This window comes from Rana temporaria, chromosome 11 (genome assembly GCF_905171775.1).
Source record: "Rana temporaria chromosome 11, aRanTem1.1, whole genome shotgun sequence".
Classification (NCBI taxonomy): Eukaryota; Metazoa; Chordata; class Amphibia; order Anura; family Ranidae; genus Rana; species Rana temporaria.
The window spans coordinates 103,695,917-103,718,365 of NC_053499.1; the positions used below are offsets into that span (position 1 = coordinate 103,695,917).

The 22,449-nt window shown below is 42.8% G+C and overlaps 1 protein-coding gene across 3 annotated transcripts in view; it reads left to right on the forward strand.

Moving 5' to 3' along the window:
• Positions 1 to 22,212, forward strand: part of CTCF (CCCTC-binding factor) — a 260,150-nt gene extending 237,938 nt beyond the window's left edge. For all 3 annotated transcript variants that reach the window (XM_040328784.1, XM_040328783.1, XM_040328782.1), the window contains exons 10-11: positions 7,031 to 7,210; positions 21,094 to 22,212. In XM_040328784.1, the coding sequence (XP_040184718.1) occupies positions 7,031 to 7,210; positions 21,094 to 21,278 (365 nt within the window). In that variant the 3' untranslated portion in view covers positions 21,279 to 22,212. The remainder of the gene's footprint in view (positions 1 to 7,030; positions 7,211 to 21,093) is intronic.
• Positions 22,213 to 22,449: the final 237 nt, after the last annotated feature.

The following is a 22,449-nucleotide window of genomic DNA, read 5'->3' on the forward strand; positions in this document are numbered from 1 at the left end:
AAAGTTGTCTTTTATTTTCAACTGATCATGCTAAGTCACAGCAACCACAAAGACAGGACAGCCGATGCGTTTCGCACTCAGAATTAGTGCTTAATCATGGCTAAAGAATGGTTCAAATACAATGAAATTTATACTAAAAAGCAGTACAAACATGTGATAGCTATCAACCTACGGCAACATAGAATTAATTAAGAAGTAGTGCACTCCCAAAAATCAAGGCAATTAAGTAAACCATATGTGTGTAGAAACACACATCCCCATTTAACCCCACAAAATACATACATAGATTCCAAAATTTTTACAAAATGAGTGAACATAAGAAAAAGTAAATGTAAAAAATACATGTATCAAAGGACATGGTGAACCAAGTCGTAATCATATAGTGATACATTCATATAGTGACACCTAGCTCATATGTGTGTAAATCATCCAACCTTGGATATGAGTTTAAGAATATTCATATGAATACTAGAAGTTTAATGTAGATGGTGTAAATATGCAGATAGACCGAAACAAAGATGACAATAATAAAATTGGACACTTGAATGTACATAAAGTAATATGGAAATAAATCTCATGTGTGAGAAAGTGTGACCATTAACTGTGTAGACGTAAATAAGTGTACATATATTCACATCTAAATGAGGGTATGTGTATAAATATAATCGTGAGTGTGCTTACATGTTGTACAAAAAATTCCTCATATATCTAAAATGTCCTGCATGTGTGTGTATCAGTGTATATGGGCGGACAGCACTAAAATAAACGTGTGTATATATACATATGATATGAGCTGTGAAGCGTGTATCATACTGAGACCTCCCACACCTGAATAACGATGCAACAAAAAATTGTGCAGCGAAATGAGGTGTGAATACATGTTGGTTTACAATACATATATGAAAAGGGTACTAAAATTGAAATCTAATAGTATAATGGAAAATCAATATTCAGAGACATTTTATTTCTAACACATCACTTTTTATGGAACGAGCTGCAACATCGGGGCCTGTTCATTCAGGCCTTTCTAACCCCTCACTGTTCAACCCCTCAGTTCCAGTAGCATCTTCGGTTAATGTTTTTAGGGATCTAGTTCTCAAGGACCTTGAATCCCTAAACGTTAAATTCTATAAACACCCTATACCTAGAGAGGGTTATCAATCTCTATGTAACCGCAAGGACCTTATTGTGCGTCCTGCCGATAAGGGGGGTGGAATAGTTATTATGGATAAGACTAATTACATTACGGAGATGAATCGTATTCTTGACGATTCAGATACGTATCAAATACTACCCAACGATCCTACCAATATTTAAAAAAAAACTGGTTAATTTTGTATCCAATGGTTTTGGTCTATTTATCCTAAATAAGAAAGAAAGGGCCTATTTAGTGCCTGTGAAGGTATTAGAATGATATCCCCGTCAAACAGTCCCTTCTTCCCATAACAGAACATCACAGAATCATCCACACATGAGCCAAGGCTGAATGCTGGAACCAGACAGACTTTAATGGTTTCTTCTCAGCTTTATATACAGTACCAGGCATTAAAGCAACAATGAGATCTCCACCCCCCTAATCGCACACTAAGGCTAATTACTAAAACATTCTAGACAGGTCGGCACCGGCCTATAATTATCATGTCTAATCACTGCACATTCCTTAATTAATGGCATCAAACAAACCACCTTCACACACTGAGTTTCCTAGGCAGACGTTTCGTCTCCGCATGCAGCTTGACACCTATTCACACCTCTGAGCATCAATAGGTTTTAGACAGTGTTATCACACAATTAAAGGCCTTTCAAAAGCTAGCCTTATTTAACATATTAACAGTCCTCACAGAGAGATGAGTCACACATGAAATCACCTTTTCATCTAACACACAGCATTAAACTAGCAGGGAGAGTTTAAACTGAATCATCCTTCACAATGGCCCCCTTTTTCTTCCTGCTCCGGCAACCCAGTTGGACCTTCCCTGGTCCAGTAGGGTTGACGGGTTCAGAGCTTTTAGTCCGTTAACGTTTGGCGTGACTGACCTCCCTTGGCAACTGCTTCAGACTCGGGTATGCCACCAGGTCGTCGGATCACACGCCGGTCAGTCCCCAAGTCTTTGTGCGATCTGCAGAGTCACCAGAAGTCAGTGTGAAGACGGCGAATGGGTCTGTGCGCCACCGTCTAGGTGTCCCGCTATGGGAGGGGGCAGGTTATGGCTCTGAAGTGACAATCACAGGAGATTCATAAAAAAAAAAAAAAAGTTATATTTGTTGAAATGCTGTAGCACTGGTGCTCAGAGTTCGGGGGGGGGGGGGGGGAATCGGTGCCCCATAGGGTCAGCCACCCCCTGCTCCCTCCGCAGCCACCGGTTCTCCTCTTTGAGCTTCTCCAGCTCCATCTCCAGTTCATGGAGCCTGGGGGGGGGTCAGCCTGCTGTGACCTCAGGTGGTTGTTCTCCTCCATACGGCTTATGCACTCCTCCAGCTCCATGTACTCACGGATCAGCTCCTGCTTGCTCATGTCCTGCAGGCTCTCCACGTGGTCCTTCATCAGGAACTGGGTGGTGTAAGGGGCCACCGGTGGGCCCTTGGCGAACATCTCGGCCCGCATCTGGGACGCCCGCTGTGACTCCCTCTCCTCCAGTCGCTTGTACCTTGCTCGGGATCTGTCCAATCCCGAGCAAGGGGGAGTGTCTATACGCGGCGCAGCGGGAATACTACAGCTATTCAAATGAAAGCTGTGATATTCCCCGCACGCTGTTTAACCCATGCGGCGGCGGTGGCATCAAGGTATGGGGGGACGGACGTGTCATCATGGCGGCCCCCTGGCCAGATGGGGACATGAGAAAGCTGTAAAGGTGACAGAGGGGGCCCCATGGAGGAAGGCAGGTCGGCAGATGTAGGACACGGGTACCCTGTGTTCTCAGAGAGGCAGAGCTGGGAGAACAAGGAGACACACCATCCAGCCATGTCCAGGTGTCACAGCATGCTCAATGTTACTATGGATACAAGTCCATATGCCAAGTTACTTTTAGATGCCATGAAACAATCAGGCTGTGCAGTTTCCAAGGACAGACATTTTGCTTGTGAAGACTGCCAAGAATCAGTAAGTGGAGGTTTTGATGCAGATACTTCTGAAATCGTGTTGTGTCAGAATAATATATATTGTATATTTAAAAATATTTTGTTCCATAATTTGATTTTAATGTGCAATAAATTGCTTTAAAAAAAAAAAAAAGTATGGGGGCACATGGCTGCATGTATGGGGGCACATGGCTGCATGTATGGGGGCACATGGCTGCATGTATGGGGGCACATGGCTGCATGTATGGGGGCACATGGCTGGATTTATGCTGAAAAATTATCGTGTGTACGCGGCATAAGTGCGAGAGCGCTGAAAATTGGTCTGGGAAGGAAAGGGGTGAAAGTGCCCAGTATTGAGGTGGTTAAGGACACGGCAGCTGGCTTCCAGGCCCACTCCTTAGCAACTAGCTATATACAGTGTGTTTAATGAGGAGGATAAAAAAGGGTTAAAAAAATAGATGTCGGCGGATTGTCAGCTAACATCCATTTTTCGTCTGTTACGTTGTTTTTTTCATCTTAAAAAAACGTAGCTTGGCTTAACAGACGGCTGTCAGCGGATGATCATCTGCTAACATCCTCTATCCCATAGAGATACATGTATGTCCGTTCATCCGTCCATGGATGGATGAAAAGCGGCATATGGAACGCCTGTGTGAAAGGGGCCTTAAAGTATTTTTTTTATGTCTTAAGGGCACCTTTTGGCATGCAAGGATGGGTAATATTTCTTATATTTCAAAATTTCCACTTTGCTCTCAGTAGAAATGGCACTGTGGAAAATATTTCCATACTCTAGAAGTTGGCCTTGCCATTTTACTGTGAGCAGAAAAAAAAAGAAATTTACTGACCTGACTATAGGTAAACATAATGCTGTGATGGTAGAGCAAATTAATGGGATCTAATTTAAACAATACTTTGTTGAAGCATTTTTGGCACCAATTACAGACTTAAAGCGGATGTGCCACTAAAAAAAAATATTAAAAGCCAGCAGCTACAAATACTGCAGCTGTTGACTGTTAATATTAGGACACTTACCTGTCCTGGAGTCCAGCGCCGTCCCTAGCAGAGGACGAGCGATCGCTCGTCACTCTGCTGCTCCCCCCGCCATCCTCAGTGAGGGAACAGGAAGTGAAGCGCTCCGGCTTCACTACCCGGTTCCCTATGGCGAATGCGCGAGTTGCGCTGCGCCGCTGATTGGCTCCCGCTGTGCTCTGGGAGCCTAGTGTTTCCAGAGCACAACGGGATGGGACGTTCTGCCCACAGAAAACCCGAAACTGTGTGGCCGGAAGTGGGTGCAAATACCTGTCTTTAGGTGTTCCGATCAGCGTGAGTTCCACTTTAGGGTGGAGCCCTGCTTTAAGTCTTTTTGGGTATGATGCTACAAGCTTGGCACACCTATTTTTGGGCAGTTTCTCCCATTCTTTCTTTGCAGGACCTGTCAAGCTCTGTCAGGTTGGATGGCGAGTGTCGATCCACAGCCAGCCACCTTTTCAGATCTCTCCAGAGATGTTAAATTGGGTTTCCTCCAGACACAATGCTTGCCATTCAGGACAAAGGGTTCAATCTTTGTTTCGCCAGACTGTCCTTCAGGGGCCTTTTGGCAAACTCCAGGTGGGCTGTCGTGTGCCTTGAGCTGTGTCTCTCTACCATAGAGGCCTGGTTGAGTGCTGCAGAGGTGGTTGTTCTTCTGGAGGGTAATCCTCTCTCCACAGAGAATCGCTGGAGCTCTGTCAGAGTGACCATCGGGTACGTGGTCACCTCCCTAATTAAGGCCCTTCTCCCCCAGATCGCTCAGTTTGGCCAGGCAGCCCACTCTAGGAAGAGTCCTGGTGGTTCCAAACCTCTATGTACGAATTATGGAGGCCCCTGTGCTCAATAAGACCTTCAATGCTGGAGAAAATGTTCTGTACCCTTCCCCAGTTCTGTGTGGATAAAATCCTGTCTTGTAGTTTCCTTGGACTTCATGGCTTGGTTTGAGCTCTGACGTGGGCTCTTATCCACCTCCGCATTAACACTGGGTGGCACTATAAACAAACTCCAATGATTACCTTTTGTAGTGTAAACACCCATGTTCAGTTCCACAAATAATGCTTCAGCCTCAGCACATACTTCAACTAGGTCCTCATTCACACTCTCTTTAACCACTTGGGATCCGCCTACCGTCAATTGACGGCTACAGCGCGGATCCCAAAAGCCAACAGGACGTCAATTGACGTCCGCCCCTTTGGGCGGTCCCCGCGCGCGCTCCAGAGCGCGCAGCGGGGAAAATCTGTGTTGGCCGTGTCCCTTGGACACAGCCAATTACAGATCGCCGCGAACGGTCAATCAGAGTGGCCGTTTGCGATGCGATCTGTGCGGCCAATGAGAGATGATCTCATATGTAAACATATGAGATCATCTGTCATTGCCGGCTCACACAGAGACAGCGGTGCTGTCTCTGGAGAGGAGACCGATCTGTGTCTCTTGTACATAGAGACACAGATCGGTCACCCCCCTTCCCCCACAGTTAGAACACTTTATAGGAAACATATTTAACCCCTTCCTCACCCCCTAGTGTTAACCCCTTCAATGCCAGTCACATTTATACTGTAATTAGTGCATATTTATAGCACTGATCGCAGTATAAATGTGAATGGCGCCAAAAATGTGTCCGATGTGTCCACCATAACGTCGCAGTCCCAATAAAAATCGCAGATCGCCGCCATTTCTAGTAAAAAAAAAAAAATTTTATAATTCTGTCCCCTATATTGTAAGCGCTATAACTTTCGCGCAAACCAGTCGCTTATTGCGATTTTTTTTTTTTTTTTTTACCAAAAATATGTAGAAGAATACGGCCTAAAAATATGTAGAAGAATACGGCCTAAACTGAGAATTTTTTTTTTTTTTTTTTTTTTTAAATTGGGATATTTATTATAGCAAGAAGTAAAAAATATTGTATTTTTTTCAAAATTGTCGCACGTTTTTGTTTATAGCGCAAAAAATAAAAACCGCACCGGCGATCAAATACCACCAAAAGAAAGCTCTACTTGTGGGGAAAAAAGGACGTCAATTTTGTTTGGGAGCCACGTCGCACGACCGCGCAATTGTTAGTTAAAGCGACGCAGTGCCGAAAGCTGAAATTTCACCTGGGCAGGAGGGGGGTATATGTGCCCAGTAAGCAAGTGGTTAAGATCACTTCTCACATAGAGACAGACACCACCACCCCTCCATTTTACCCTGTCTTTTCTAAATAGGGCCTAGCCAGGAATATTAATAGCCCAGTCATGAAGAATGAAGCCAAGATTTAGCAATACCAATGCAATCCTAGTTCTCCCACCAAAATTTCCAATTTGCCTATTTTGCTCTGCAAGGTTCTGGCATTGGTGAACAAACACTTTAGTTCATTGCCCAGTCCTACCTACAGGAAGAACCTAAACCTCCCAAGTCCCACCTCACAGATCCCAGCATCACTCAAAAGTAAACCCCCCAACATACACAGCCTGTTCTGCTGCTGGACAGGATTGAATGAATCATAATTGGATGCTAACCTGCCCAGTTAAATATGCAGACCAGTGTGAACAGTGAGTCCCACCCCTCGGATCCCTCCTTCCCAGGGCCCTGCTCTTTGTGACTTGAATCATTTACATATGAAGATAACACCTTCATTATACCCTCTCATAGTCCTCCTTTGGTAGACTTGCAGTTAGCCATTGTTCTTTGGTAAAGCAAGCAAACTGGAAGTCGCAGAGATTTGATATTCAGCCAACAAGAGTGGTGACATCAGACACAAACTTGCTTTTTACAGCTAAAAAAGGTAAGGTACACATAAAGACAGTGGGGTTGTGATTAATTTGCATACACAATGCATTTGTTTTGGGAAGGAAAAGCTGGTCTTCTGAATTAAGTTATTTAAAGTGCCATATCTACCCTGTCCCCCCCTCCCATCAAAATAAAACTTTTTTTTTCTATTCTTAAGACGACAATGCTGAACCAGATCTTGATGACGAGGATGAAGATGATGAGGAAGAGGATGAGCTTCCAGTTGAGATAGAAGGTGAACACGAGCATAATGCAGAACAGTCTCTTACTCCAATGCCTCCACCTGCAAAAAAACGTAGAGGAAGACCACCTGGAAAAGCTAACCAACACAAACACAGTAAGTTCTGGTGATAAAACAAACATTTTCCTCCTAATTCCCCACCCACACTTATGTTTCCTTATTCAGGGATGTTACCCCAGATGTATGCTTTGAACCTCTGCACAAAGCCTTGGCAGTGTTTTAAATAAGCGTTTGGCACTTCTGTAAAAGTTTGCATATGCGCCATAGATAAAAACAGGCATGATGAATACATCTTGGCATGTTTTCTGGCAGTAGCTCTGTGGAGTGTGCGATTTTTGAGAGATGCCAGAACATCAAGCCTGCATCTCAAGTTTGTGTTGCATAATTCAGTGAAGAAGTGAAGTACTTTTTGGAATTAAATATTTTAATGCATTTTAAATATTGCCCATGGTTATGATTTAGGTTAGTGTATCTGAAGCCATTTTTTTTTTTTCAAGTTTGAATAGAGGTGTCCGTTTATTAAGCAGTGGAAAATATCCACTGCTGAGTTCTCCGGCATTCACAGAGAAGATCTTTCCCCTGAGTGCCTGTTTTTGGAGCAGTGCAGATTGCTTAACTTCTCAAAAGTAGAAGTGATCTACAAACGCTTTGAACAGTGGCAAATGCCCCGTTACTGTAATCTGGAGAGACATGGCGAGATTACAGTATCAGAAATTCATTAAAACACTCTGGTGTCTGTTAACCACTTAACCCCCGGACCATATTACTGGTCAAAGACCAGAGCACTTTTTGCGATTCGGCACTGCGTCGCTTTAACTGACAATTGCGCGGTCGTGCGACGTGGCTCCCAAACAAAGTTGGCGTCCTTTTTTTCCCCACAAATAGAGCTTTCTTTTGGTGGTATTTGAACACCTCCTGCGGTTTTTTGTTTTTGCTCTATTAACAAAAATAGAGCAACAATTTTGAAAAAAATGTATATTTTTTGCTATAATATCCCCCTAAAAATATATAAAAAAAATATTTTTTCCTCAGTTTAGGCCGATACGTATTCTTCTAACATATTTTTCGTAAAAAAATCGCAATAAACGCTTGATTGGTTTGCGCAAAAGTTAGTGTTTACAAAATAGGGGGTAGTTTTATGGTATTTTCATTAATATTTTTTTTAACTAGTAATGGCGACGATCAGCGTTTTTTTTTTCGGTACTGCGACATTATGGCGGACACTTTTGACACATTTTTGGCACCATTGGCGTTTATATAGCAATCAGTGCTATAAAAATGCATTGGATTACTATAAAAATGCCACTGGCAGGGAAGGGGTTAACACTAGGGGGCGGGAAAGGGGTGTTAAGTATGTTCCCTGGGTGTGTTCTAACTGGCCTCACTAGGGGAAATGACTGATCGCTGTTCATACATTGTATGAACAGACTGTCAGGCATTTCTCCCCTGACAGGACCGGGAGCTGTGTGTTTACACACACAGCTCCCGTTCCCCGCTTTGTAACGAGCAATCGCGGGTGCCCGGCGGCGATCACGCCCTCCGGGCACACACACGGGAGTCAGAGACGAGTGGGGGGGGCACGCGCCCCTAGTGGCCGCTTCGAGAGCCCGACGTATATCTACGTGCTCTCGCGCAGGGGAGCCTACCTGCCGCCGTATAACAGTTATACGGCGGCTGGTCGGCAAGTAGTTAGGCAACTGTAATATAGTGAGTTTACAGCTTGTATAACCGTGTAAATTTGCTATCCCCTCAAAATAACTCAACACAAAGCCATTAATGTCTAAACCACTGGCAACAAAAGTGAGAACACCCCTACGGGGGAAGGGAGGACCCTCACCATGCCAACATCCAAAATATATATACAAGGTTTGAGAGACTCAAATAGGTGGACTTTGTGGGCACATATGAGAGGAAAACCCATTTAATTATAAATTTTATTACAACATGATTAAAAAAACATACGATCAACACCCTATATGGACACAGTTACCCAATAATGCAGTTATGAATATTGTATTTAGGTATAAAAATTATTTTTGTAGTGTGTTTAGTAGAAAAGTTTGACCCAATGATGCCTTCTTACTCGCTCGTCGATGCGTTTCACTAGATATTCGCTTCCTCAGGAAAAATACTGGGTAGGTGCTGTTGAATCTGTATCCAAAGGTATAGGGGGGACTCCACAAGACTAGACAAACATTCCTCTGAGCCAAAACTTCAAATATCTGCCAAAACGAAGCATATGCATAACACGTTGTTTATAGTGAACCCAGTGGGTAAAAAAAGAGGACTATAGGCCACTGTAAGATCAAATTCAGTCATAAACATTCCTAATGTGTATGTGTGTGTATGTGTGTGTGTATGTATGTATGTATATATATATATATATATATATATATATATATATATATATATATATATATATATATATATATATATATATATATATATATATATATATTCGGCTCCCTTGAACTTTGCAAACTTTTGCCACATTTCAGGCTTCAAACATAAAGATATAAAACTAATTTTTTTTGAAGAATCAACAAGTGGGACACAATAATGAAAAAAAAATAAAAAAAAAAATTGGGCGTGCAAAATTATTCAGCCCCTTTACTTTCAGTGCAGCAAACTCTCTCCAGAAGTTCAGTGAGGATCTCTGAATGATCCAATGTTGACCTAAATGACTAATGATGATAAATAGAATCCACCTGTGTGTAATCAAGTCTCCGTATAAATGCACCTGCACTGTGATAGTCTCAGAGGTCCGTTTTTAAAGCGCAGAGAGCATCATGAAGAACAGGGAACACACCAGGCAGGTCCGAGATACTGTTGTGGAGAAGTTTAAAGCCGGATTTGGATACAAAAAGATTTCCCAAGCTTTAAACATCCCAAGGAGCACTGTGCAAGCGATAATATTGAAATGGAAGGAGTATCAGACCACTGCAAATCTACGAAGACCTGGCTGTCCCTCTAAACTTTCAGCTCATACAAGGAGAAGTCTGATCAGAGATGCAGCCAAGAGGCCCATGATCACTCTGGATGAACTTTTTGGCAACAATGCAAACCGTTATGTTTGGTGTAAAAGCAACACAGCTCATCACCCTGAACACACCATCCCCACTGTCAAACATGGTGGTGGCAGCATCATGGTTTGGGCCTGCTTTTCTTCAGCAGGGACAGGGAAGATGGTTAAAATTGATGGGTAGATGGATGGAGCCAAATACAGGACCATTCTGGAAGAAAACCTGATGGAGTCTGCAAAAGACCTGAGACTGGGACGGAGATTTGTCTTCCAACAAGACAATGATCCAAAACATAAAGCAAAATCTACAATGGAATGGTTCACAAATAAACATATCCAGGTGTTAGAATGGCCAAGTCAAAGTCCAGACCTGAATCCAATCGAGAATCTGGAAAAAACTGAAAACTGCTGTTCACAAACGCTCTTCATCCAACCTCACTGAGCTCGAGCTGTTTTGCAAGGAGGAATGGGCAAAAATTTCAGTCTCTCTATGTGCAAAACTGATAGAGACATACCCCAAGCGACTTACAGCTGTAATCGCAGCAAAAGGTGGCGCTACAAAGTATTAACTTAAGGGGGCTGAATAATTTTGCACGCCCAATTTTTCATTTTTTATTTGTTATATATGTATGTGTGTGTATGTATGTATGTATGTATATATATATATATATATATATATATATATATATATATATATATATATATATATATATATATATATATATATATATATATATATATTCAGCTCAGGGGGATCACCTTCCCTGGGAAAAGGGTAGTCTAAAAGGTTGCATGAAAGTTAAACAAACTAAACTAAATCCTTGCCATCCAGGCACTAACTTAACATTGCAGGTTCCTAACTCGGAGGTGAAGGGCTTCTCCCAGTCACCCACAAAACAAAGATAATGCAAACCTTTTATTTCTCTCACAAAGCAAACTTTACATACGCAGCTCTCTCAGGTTTTTAGCTTCCTGAGTCTTGGGCCAAGAGCAATCCTTTGCTCTAGTCCTGCTTAATTTATACCGCCTGTTGGTGGACCGCAATATCAGAGTCCACCCTGCTAAGTAAGGTGCCTGGTAAAACCCAGACCGGATTCCTCCTCCTCTGCAAATGACCGCATGCAAGGTGAAACATAAGGTCCGTCAATCACCTTGCCTTTTATAATGCCACGTATCCCCCCTCCCTCTTCTCAAGCCCCTATGGCTGAGCAACTGTCCCCACCAGACAATATGGGAAAGGGCATCTGCATTATTCTGAAGTTTCCCAGCTCTATGCTCCACTGTAAACTTAAATGCTTTAAAGGGGTTGTAAAGGGAAAAAAATGTTTTCCCCCTAAATAGCTTCCTTTACCTTAGTGCAGTCCTCCTTCACTTACCTAATCACTTACCTCATCAGAGAGCCTCTTGAGGGGCGAGGGAGCGAGCAGAAATTTCAGACGCCCACTACCACAAAGCTCCTTTCTCTATCTGCAAAGTAGAGAGTTTCCTGACTTGCCTGCTCGCCCCCTCCCCTCTCAAGAGGCTTTCTCCACACCAGGAATAAAGCCTCGCATTACGGTGTTGAGTTAGACAGACGAACAGAAAGTGAGGATTTCTCAGAAGAAATAAGGACATTTAAAAGCAAAATCGAAGGATTAGGTAAGTGAAGGAGGACTGCACTAAGGTAAAGGAAGCTATTTAGGGAAAAAACATTTTCCTTTACAACCCTTTTAAGAGCAAGGAACCACCTTGTCACTAGACAGTTTTTTTTCTCCTCGTTATCACGCATCCATTTGAGAGGGGCATGATCAGTGATTAGTTTAGTCTCCTCAACAGTCCAAGGCCCATTTGATAGCTAATTATTCCTTTTCAACAATGGCATAGTTTTTCCCATGTCTGTTCAGCTTTCTGCTCAGGTAGACCACTGGGTGTTTCTCATCGTCTGATTCAGATCTGTACAGCACCCAGTCCCACATCAGAGGTGTCTTTTCTGTACCACAAACTCCTTTGTGAACTCTGGGGGCACAAGCACATGTTGAACACACAGAGCTTGCTTCAACATAAGGCCTTCTCTGCTTTAGGGTTCCACTTAATCATGACTGACCCTTTACCCTTCATCAGATCTGTCATTGGGACTGCAATAGTGTCAAAATTGGGTATAAAACGCCTGTAGTATGCTGTGATCCCAAGAAATGCACAAAATTGCTTCTTATTTATTGGTTAGGGCCACCTTTATATTGCCTCAATTTTCTTGAACTGACCCTTGAACAGCCCTCGACCAATAACGTAGCCAAGGTATTTAGCCGCCTCCAAGCCTATGGCACACTTTCTGGGGTTGGCAGTGAGTCCTGCTTTCCTAAAGGAATCCACTACTGCTTGTACCCGGGGCACATGAGATTTCCAATCTGGGCTGTGGATGACTACACCGTCCAAATAGGCGGCTGCCTATTGGCCGTGTGGTTTTAATGTCTTATCCGTCATTCTCTGGAATGAGGCAAGAACTGAAACGACCCCTCGGGGGTAGAAAACGCTTTTTTAAAGATTCTGTTAGGGGTATCTGCTAATGGCTACTTTAGATCTGACTAATGGTTATGTACCGGGCACTTCCCAATCTGTCAACAAGCTCGTCGACCCGAGGCATTGGGTACGCATCGAATTTGGACACGCTGTTCAACTTCCCGAAATCATTACAAAATCTTATAGTTCATCTGGTTTTGGGACCAACACTATGTGACTTGACCAGTCACTGTGGTAATCCGCTATCACCTTCAACTCTAACATGTTCTTTAATTTGCAACTGCTTCCTGCTTCGGGTATTCTTTAGGGCTTTGCATTTACCCAGACGCCTGGTTCCGTAATTATGTCATGCTGTATAACTGTGGGCAGGTGAGAGAAAGTCTATTTTTACTCACAAACTCTTTAACATCTTTATGTTGGGCCACTGACAAGGTTTCAGTTATGGGTACCTCAGGTGTTCAGGGGACAGTTTTTTGGGGTGTTGGGACTTGCCAGTCCTCTGTCCTTCCCAGGTTTCAAGAGATTAACGTGATATATTTGCTTTGGTTTACTTTTTCCTGGCTGGTAATCTTGGTAGTTTACTTCCCCTACTCTGCACAATTTCAAAGTGACGTTGCCACTTTGTTAGGAAATTACTCTCAACCGCGGGGCTAGTACCAGCACTCTCTCACCAGGGTTAAAGGTTCGGCTCTTGGCACTCCGATTCATAAACCCTTCTCTGGGCCTCCTGGGCTTGCTCTATATGTTCCCGTGGCATGACAGCCACGATTCTATCATAAATCGTGAGATATGCTTAATGGCACTTCTAGAAGGCTTGGTCTCTCACTCCCATGTTTGTTTGCGACATCTAGTAATACCCCGTAGATGCCTGAGGTACCTCTCCTATGGCAAACATGAGGTATGGCAGCAAAAAAATCCCAATTTCTTCAAACTTTGTTCACCTTTTTTGAAAGCACGACAAAATACACTGGCGCTAAACAATGGTAGTATGATTAAAAATGAGAACCGTTTGGAGCTTATCTCTCCTTGAATGGGTGTATATGGGAGAGTCCAGAGCTGCAAAGAAATATATTACCCGGAAGTACCTGAGACATCAAAAACACATTAAAAATCAGCGCTCATGGCTCTCAGAAAATTCACTATGTACCAAAAGTTAAAATAAAAAGTCCATTTATTAGTGGATGCAGTCCAAACAAAAATATAAATAAATTTGAATTTAGCATATATTGTCCCATGTATGATCATAAAGTACATATGGAATAGGTACAGTGTACAATGTGCAAACAGCTACCATGGAGCACAGAGGATTAGGGTTTCCAGGGCTCAGAGAGTAGTTCCTCTGATGGGAGAAAAAAAACACAACAAACAGTTCCTTTTGGGGCTGACTGTGAGCGGTGGTAGAAAGGTGGATGATCGTATCCTCAACTAAGCAAAGCCCTGCTCCCTGGATCACCCACACAGCTGATGGCTCACCGTAGTGATGGATGGGGAGATCCTCAAGCGCTGACCGGGGCACAGCTGGGTCCGGGAGACAGCCACACGCTTCCTCCGTATGGTATGACGTCACCTGTCTGCGACGCCAATACCGTCCGAGGGGATAAGCAATGCTAAAGCTGACCGTACCGTTGGTCTGCTGTTTGAGCACAGGAATGTACTGCTGCTGCTGCACTCTAGTGGGGAAAGATGAAATAGTCCACCCACTTTAGTGTGCTTTGGTAGATGTAACAGAAAAATAATGATAAAAATCCTCATGGACCAATGCTGAATGTATAATCTAAAATAGATATGGTGAAGAGGCGGGGGGTTAAGTAGCCTTGACAACGCGTTTCGCTCCCCGTGCGCTTTTTCAAAGAGCCGTCTGCGCTTCAGGATCTCCCCATCCATCACCATGGTGAGCCATCAGCTGTGTGGGTGATCCAGGGAGCACGGCTTTGCTTGGTTGAGGATCCGATCATCCACCTTTCTACCACCGCTCACACATAGTCAGCCCCAAAAGGTACTGTTTGTTGTGTTTTTTTTCTCCCATCCGTGGAACTGCTCTCTGAGCCCTGGAAACCCTAATCCTCTGTGCTCCATGGTAGCTGTTTGCTGTTTGTACATTGTACACTGTACCTATTCCATATGTACGTTATGATCATACATGGACAATATATGCTAAATTCAAATTTATTTATATATTTTTTTGGAATGCATCCACTAATAAATGGACTTTTTATTTAAACTTTTGGTACATAGTGAATTTTCTGAGAGCCATGAGTGCTGATTTTTAGTGTGTTTTTAATGTTTTTAAGCTTACACAATTTTTTAGGGACTCTGGACCTAAATGGTGTGCCTTGAGCCGGTAATATTTCTTTTGAAATACCCACAAGACTAAATACCTGGATAAGCTCTTTGGCAATAGTCTTAGCTCAGGTATTACGCAAGGGAATGGCTTCAGGATACCGTGTGGCACAGTCCAGTATGTGCTGATGGCCCCAGGCAGACTTTACTATTGGCCCCACCAGATCATGCCAATTCTTTCTTTCAAAGGGCACTTCAATTATTGGTATCGGTATCAACTAACTGCAAAAATGGGGCCATAGCACAGAATACTGACACTCTGGGCATGATTTGAGGTTGAAAAAAGACAAGTACATCAAGTCCAACCTAAGTGTGATTTTTATGTCAGTATTGCATTGTATATTCCTGTATGTTGTGGTCATTCAGCTGCTTATCTAATAGTTTTAAATTATTGATGCTCCCCTCTGTAACCACTGCCTGTGGAATTACTATTACTATACCATCCTGGATGGTATTAGATTTAGCCCATGGTCATGTAGTGGGTGGACATCTGGGTATAGAGAAAACCAAGGAGAAAATAACCCAGTGAGATTATTTTGGTCTGGGTTAGATGCAGATATCAAAGAATACTGGCAGGGGCCAGCACAGAGGCGGGTGGAGGTTAGGGGCAGGCACCAAAGCAGAGTAGATGGGTGACAGACAGGGGTTTGGGAACCACTACCACACCTCCCCTTGCTTTTACTAGCTGATACAGCAAGTTATTTTTAAGGGCCATGTAGGGAAAAGACACCCCTAACATTAGGTTCAACAGTTTCCCTATCCATCATTTTAATGTTTTCTCTGGCTGTATTGTGTGGTGTCTCGAAGTAGTTCCGTACAAAAATCATCTTTCCTATCTTTTAAGTCGGGCCCCACATTCTGCTCACTATTGGAGTCAGAGATGATTTCTTCATTATTCTCAAGCTGGCGGCAGGATTACGGCTCCTCCTGCCCCCTGCCATTACAGAAAAAGGATCCACCCCTTCCTTGAACACAGTTTCCCTTACAATATGCACATAACACCAACAGTGGTAGGGTGAAACTTTGCAGGATTTACACAATCGCCTTTAACTCATGTCACAACACTACCAGAATCTAGCAGAGCAGTGACTGCCTTTCCATCAACTGAGATCGCACACATTTGTTTTTACATGCATCCCTGACATGATGCACTACATGCCACCTGTGCAAAAAGACATACGTTTTCTCAAATAACCATCATCACATTGCATTGGTTCATCATAGAGAGTTCATACACTGTAGCTGATAAACTGACATTAAAACGAGTACCAACGGCAGGGGGGGGGGATCAATTTTTATCATTGTTTTGCATTACCGTAAATGCGTGTTTAGCCACGTTTCTCTGCCTCTATTAAAAATCAATGGTTCCCTATGGAAGCCTATTGTTTAGAGTGGAAATCACATCATCATGGTGCGACTTGTGTGCTGAGGACCTTGAAGGGGAAACCCCACGCCATAAAGGCGTGGGTGTGCACCATCCCCAAATTCAATATCCGAGCATGCAGCCCATCGGGAATGGGGGGGGGGGGTGTCAGTGGGGCAGGTGACTCTGGAGTGGACACATAAGCTGATAACTGCTTCTGCCCTGCCAAAGGTAGGACTGTGCAGGGGAGACAGTGATGTAAGAGAGGAAAGGAGGGGCCATGATTGCAAGGGGGGGGCTGGTGTTTATCTGTGATTGCTCGGGGCACTGTGATATAATGGGGACTGCATTGTAAAGGGGGCACTGTGATATGAAGGGGATTCTGTGGGACTGCTTTGACCACTTCAGCTCCTGAAGGTTTTCCCCCTTCCTGACAAGCCCTTTTTTGCGGTACGGCACTGCATTACTTTTTGGGGGAAAAATTGCGCCCAAATAGAGCTTTCTTTTGGCGGTATTTGATCACCTCTGCAGTTTTTATTTTTTGCTCTAGAAGCATTCAATAAAAAAAAAAGTAAAAATGCAATTCATCCGTTTAGACCCATTTGTATTTGCTACATATTTTTGTTAAAAAAAAAAATCCCTAAAAGCGTATATTGTTTGGTTTGCACAAGTTATATCGTCTACAAACTATGGGCTAGGTTTATGGACTTTTTATTTTTATTGTTTTTGCTAGTAATGGGCGGCGATCAGCGATTTTTAGCAGCACTGTGACATTGCTGCAGACAAATCTGAGGGTTAAATGTGCTCCCTGGGTGTGCTTTCTTACTGTGTGGGGGATGACTCAAGGAAGAGACACATCTGTGTTCGTGATTAGCAGGAATCGCAGATCTCTCCCTTGTTTACATAGGTGAACTGCCGTTCTGTTCTGTTTTCTGTTCTGTTTCTCCAGCGAACAGTCACGGGTGCTCATTGGCTCCTGCTGTGTCCAATCACAGCAGAAGCTCCCCCAAAGCTGATGGAGGAAATGACGCACAGGTACGTGATTTTGTGCTAAAGGGCAGCCCTGCAGCAGTATATGTACGTGGGGTGGTCCTTAAGTGGTTAAAGGGGGAAGTGTGTAAAGGAGGGGGGATTGTGGACACTGATATGAAAAGGGAATGTGCTGTGAAAAAGGGTGTTTGTGATGCGAGTTTGTACTGAGGATCGATCTATATGAACCCCCAATCCCCCACTCTCGTTCCCTGGACAAATTCACTGCCACAAAAAGGTCCCTGGTGCCAAACAGTTTGGGAACTCCTGTGATGCACTCCAAAGAATAAGTAAGGTTGGTCAAAGGAGCTCTCATAGGCATATTAAACAAGACATGAAAAGGATGCTCAAAGAGCAGGGATTTTTAAGGTGCCAATCACCTAAGTCACAGCATCAGAAAATGTATGTTTCTTTCTGGTACATCATGGGACACAGAGCACTATAGTAATTACTATATGGGTTATATGCCCACCTTCAGGTGATGGACACTGACTGGCCTTATCAGGACAGGAAGTCCCCTCCCTATATAACCCCTCCCATACAGGGAGTACCTTAGTTTTTTTGCCAGTGTGTAGGGTGTTTGTCACGGTTAATGAGTGCTCCATAGATGGCTTGAACAAGGTCAGGGAGCTATGCTGTCAGATCCATTCAAAGAGCCAAAACAAAGGCTAAAGTGGATGGTACCCGAGCTTTGGCACTGAAGAACAAGGTTTTGCCTGTAATGCTTCTCTGAGGAGAGCTGGGCCCTGAGATCCAGCACCTTGGTCACATTGCTGCCACAGGTTTGCTCTGGCAGGGCGCTGTATAAGGTCCAAGTCAGTGACACCAACCCGCCGTGATGGGTAAAGATTGGGTCCCTGTGATATTCCAGCAGTACCCTGCAGCGAGGAATGGCGAGTCTGCATTTGTTTGCAGTGTCTCTATTAAGAGAGTGATCTGACTGTCTATTTTCCCAGTGGCCACTGGGAGCTGTGTGCTGTTCTTTCGTGCTTTCGTGCTTGTACTCTTGCTCACACAGGCTGCTGTTTTTTCCCCAGCCACTAAAGGGCGCAGGTTTGCTCAAAGTCTAGCCTATTGTTTATTGTAGGCAGGAAGAGCAGCCATTACCATGTGCTTACCGGTCGGATAGGCCTTGGAGACAGAACAGTGGGTCATGAGTGTGCGAGTACTGGCTTGGGAACGGGTACAGACAAGTCATGATTACATGCTGCATATTTTCTGCCTATCCAAGGGGCATGTACAGCTGTAAGTCATAAATACACTCCTGAATGATTAACAGTTCACTTGAAAAGTGTAATTATCTGCTTGTGGGCAGGAACAGCATAATATACATGTTTTGGACCGAACCGTCTGGCTTTTTATATCCGCTTCCTGGCCAAATTTGATATGAAGTGACACACGCACACAGTTCAGTGTAAAGTTACTTCTTTTATTATTTCCTGCTTCTCGGTTTATTTAATGGCACTTCTGTCAGGCAAGGCGTATGCAAAATACAACATTGTGACGATCTGTAAGCTTTAACTGTTTCATGTCCATAGAAGGGGGGGCGTCGGGGTAGCAATCAGTCAATCACAACTATATTTTTTTGCTATAAGTATCCCCAAAAATGTTTTTAAAAAACACATTTTAACAGCTCTGTTTAGATCTGTACTTTCCCGTTTGTTTACATGTAATGCATTATGTTTGACCATAACAAAAAAATTATAAATAAAACTTATTTGGAAAAATAACAACAAATTTCTTCATCAGTTCAGGCCAATATGTATTCTACATATTTTTTAGTAAAAAAATAAAAACGCAATAAGCGTATATTGATTGGTTTGCACAAACGTTAAAGCGTCTTCAAACTATAGGAAAGATTTGAAATTTCTATGGCATTTTTATTTATTTCTTACTAGTAATGGTGGTGATTGTCACAATGCCACTTAAAATTGCAGGACAGATAAACTCTTGACGCATTATGGAACCATTGACATTTATAGAGCGATTACTGTATAAATGACACTGGCAGGGAAGGGGTTAACACTAGGGGGGGGGGATCAAGTGTGTTCTCTTACGGTGTTCTGTGTGTGGAGGGGAGTGACTAGGAGAGATAACGGATCGCTGTTTCTACTTTGTCTTCTCTCCTCTGACAGCACAGGGATTTGTGAGGGAACACACTTGACACCCCCAGCCACGCGCATCGGGTTTCCCGCTGTGTAGCGCTCACACGCCCGCTGGGAAAAGCTGTATATGTACAGGATTTCGCCCAGGAGAGCCTATCTGCGTGAGCCCATCGGGCACTGGTTAAAACCAAAATGTAAGAAAAAAACATTGAAGATTTGTTAAAAATGTTGGATCATTCAATTTTGGATAGTCGCATACATGATCTACAATAGGTGGTATTCTTGGCATAACAAGCCCGACATGTTTCGCCAATTGATTGGCTTCTTCAGGGGCTATATTACCACACCTTGGCAATCGTATCAAATGCAAAAATAAATATATACATAGTTCCAGTAACCTAGTTCAGAAATAAAAATAAATTGACACAAACCATAAATATATAGAGATTGGTGGGGGCATCTTACCAATTTGCTGTAAATGTGTATATCAATCCAAAATAAAGTGTGATATTAAAGTGTTTAAGCCACTCAATAATATTCCTACGATCCCCTCTGCTATATTAAAAAAAATCTCCCCAGTGTATGTTTTAAAAAAAAATGCTTCTGTGTACCTCATTTCATTGTGCTGATCGATGCTCACGTGACCGGCCGTCCCTCTCCTCTCTCTATCTGACAGCTGCAGTGGGCAACCCCCACTGACGTCGGCCAGGAGGAGAAGGAGAGGCTGCTGGTCATGTGTGTGCTGTCCTATAAAATGAGGTACACGGTGGCATTTAAAAAAAAAAAAACATACACGGGGGACATTAATATAGTAAGAATGTCATTGTGCTTATATGGAGGGGAGCAGATCAGCGCAGGCAGGAAGGGAGAGGAGGACAGAGGAAAGCTACAGATGACTGAGGCACATAAACTGACCATGGTGTCAGGGCTCAGCAGCCAGAAGTGTTTTCTATCTCTATGCATTAAGATAAAAAACCTGTTTAGCAGCCCCCCCTCAGCCTCCCTAATACTTACCTAAGCCCCAATCTCTATCCAGCGATGTCCATGAGTGCCTTGGCTATCCAGGACTCTCCCTCCTAATTGGCTGAGACACAGCGGTGGCATCATTTGGCTCCTGCTTCTGGCAATCAAAGTCAGCCAATCAGGAGAGGGGTGCGAGGCCGAACCATGGCTCCGTGTCTGAATGGGCACAGAGTTGCGGCTCAGCTCGGGTACCCCCATAGAAAGCAAGAGGAGGATCTTGTGCAAAACCATTTCACAGATCAGGTAAGTATAACATGTTTTAATTTTAAAGAAAAAAATAAATACTTTATTACATTTAATATACATAGAAAACTGATAAATGTCCGCTTCTAAATAAACACAAGGCTGCCGCATAAGAATAAAACTGCTGCATAGTGTGGGCAAGGTGGCCGCATATAAAACTACTGTATGTCTATAAATATAATACCTCTGATAGTGCACAGCCCAATCTCCAGTTAGATTCTTCGGCAGTGTACTGTCACAAGTTTACAGGTAAGGCAGAAATCCTATTTTTGGTTTTAGATACACTTTAAGTCATAGTACTACTGCTATAATCTTATCTTTATAATTTTTGTATATTAATAATGAGTTCACATTTCAGCTGCAACCGTAATTGAAGTGGAGGATCAATCAACAGGGGACATTGAAAACATCATAGTTCAAGTGAAGAAGGAGACCGATATGGAGGCAGTTGGTGTGATAGCGGGTCCTCCACCTCCTCCCACAGTGGAAGCTCCAAACGGCGACCTTACTCCAGAGATGATTTTGAGCATGATGGATCGGTGATAATGGATGGTTTCACAGCTTTTTCTGATTTTAGCTGATCATGGCTGTGTTTAAAGTCTCATCTATTTTATGGGGATTATTTTTCTGTTTTGGTTGCTTCATTTTAATTTTTAAATATCTGTTTTACCATGCCTATAGAGTGGTGGCTGGGGCAAATTCCTTGAGTGACCAAAAATGGAAATCATGGACATATTGGGGGTTGTTGGTAGCTTAGTGATGTTTCAAGGGACTCTTCACTGTTGCCTGTTACAGCTCAGGTGACAAGTAAAGTCCCCCCACCTTTCAAAGGATGCACATTTTAGCCAATCTTTTCTATTTTAAATGGTAATAGGCATATGTAATATGTATGCGCTTTAGAGAAGAAATGACAATTAAGTTATATGTTGCCTACTACTTTGTTTAAATTGTAAAACTGTCATTTTATTAGAAAACCTTGATTTCTACTAAAAACATGCCCTTTTCAAGATTCACTGGTCCTCTACAAAAAATGTTAGGCAAGGGACTGTTTGTGTGCATATATGTTCATAAATGTATACACACATACCTATACCTTTTTTCAGAGACACGCTGTTTAAAAGTTTATTTTGTCTTGTTGTGCAAGATCTGACTATGTAAATAACTTAAAAAAAAAAAAATGAACTTTTTTCTATCAAACTGTATAATTGTGGAAATAAGTAGTGGGCAAGGTTATTTTAAATGGGGAATTTAACTAATATGAGTGAATGCATATGTTAGGAACACATTAAGGTTTTTATCACCACATTTTGAAATCATTAGCTTTCTTTCATACTTATGTATAAGTTGCAAAGTGTTCAAGTTCAACTTGACCATAGGTACAATGATGTGATCTAATTTTTTTTTCTTTTTTTATGCACATGATTTGTGCTGCCAATGACAATGTATATATTCTATCATAATGGCTACTTTTTTTTTTCCATGTAATTAGAGGTTACCCACTCTAAGATGAACAACCTGCCAATGGTGACCAGACGTGATCTTCCCAGATCAACAGGAGTCGCTTATTGGCTGTTAGACACAAAGCAGCCCTAATATTTCCAGCATAATTTTGAGCCAAATCTGTTTTGTGGTTAATAAAGGTTAAGGCTGGGTTCACACTTATGCAAATTGATAGCAGGTTTTCCCGCATTCAATTTGCATTACAGGAGACTCT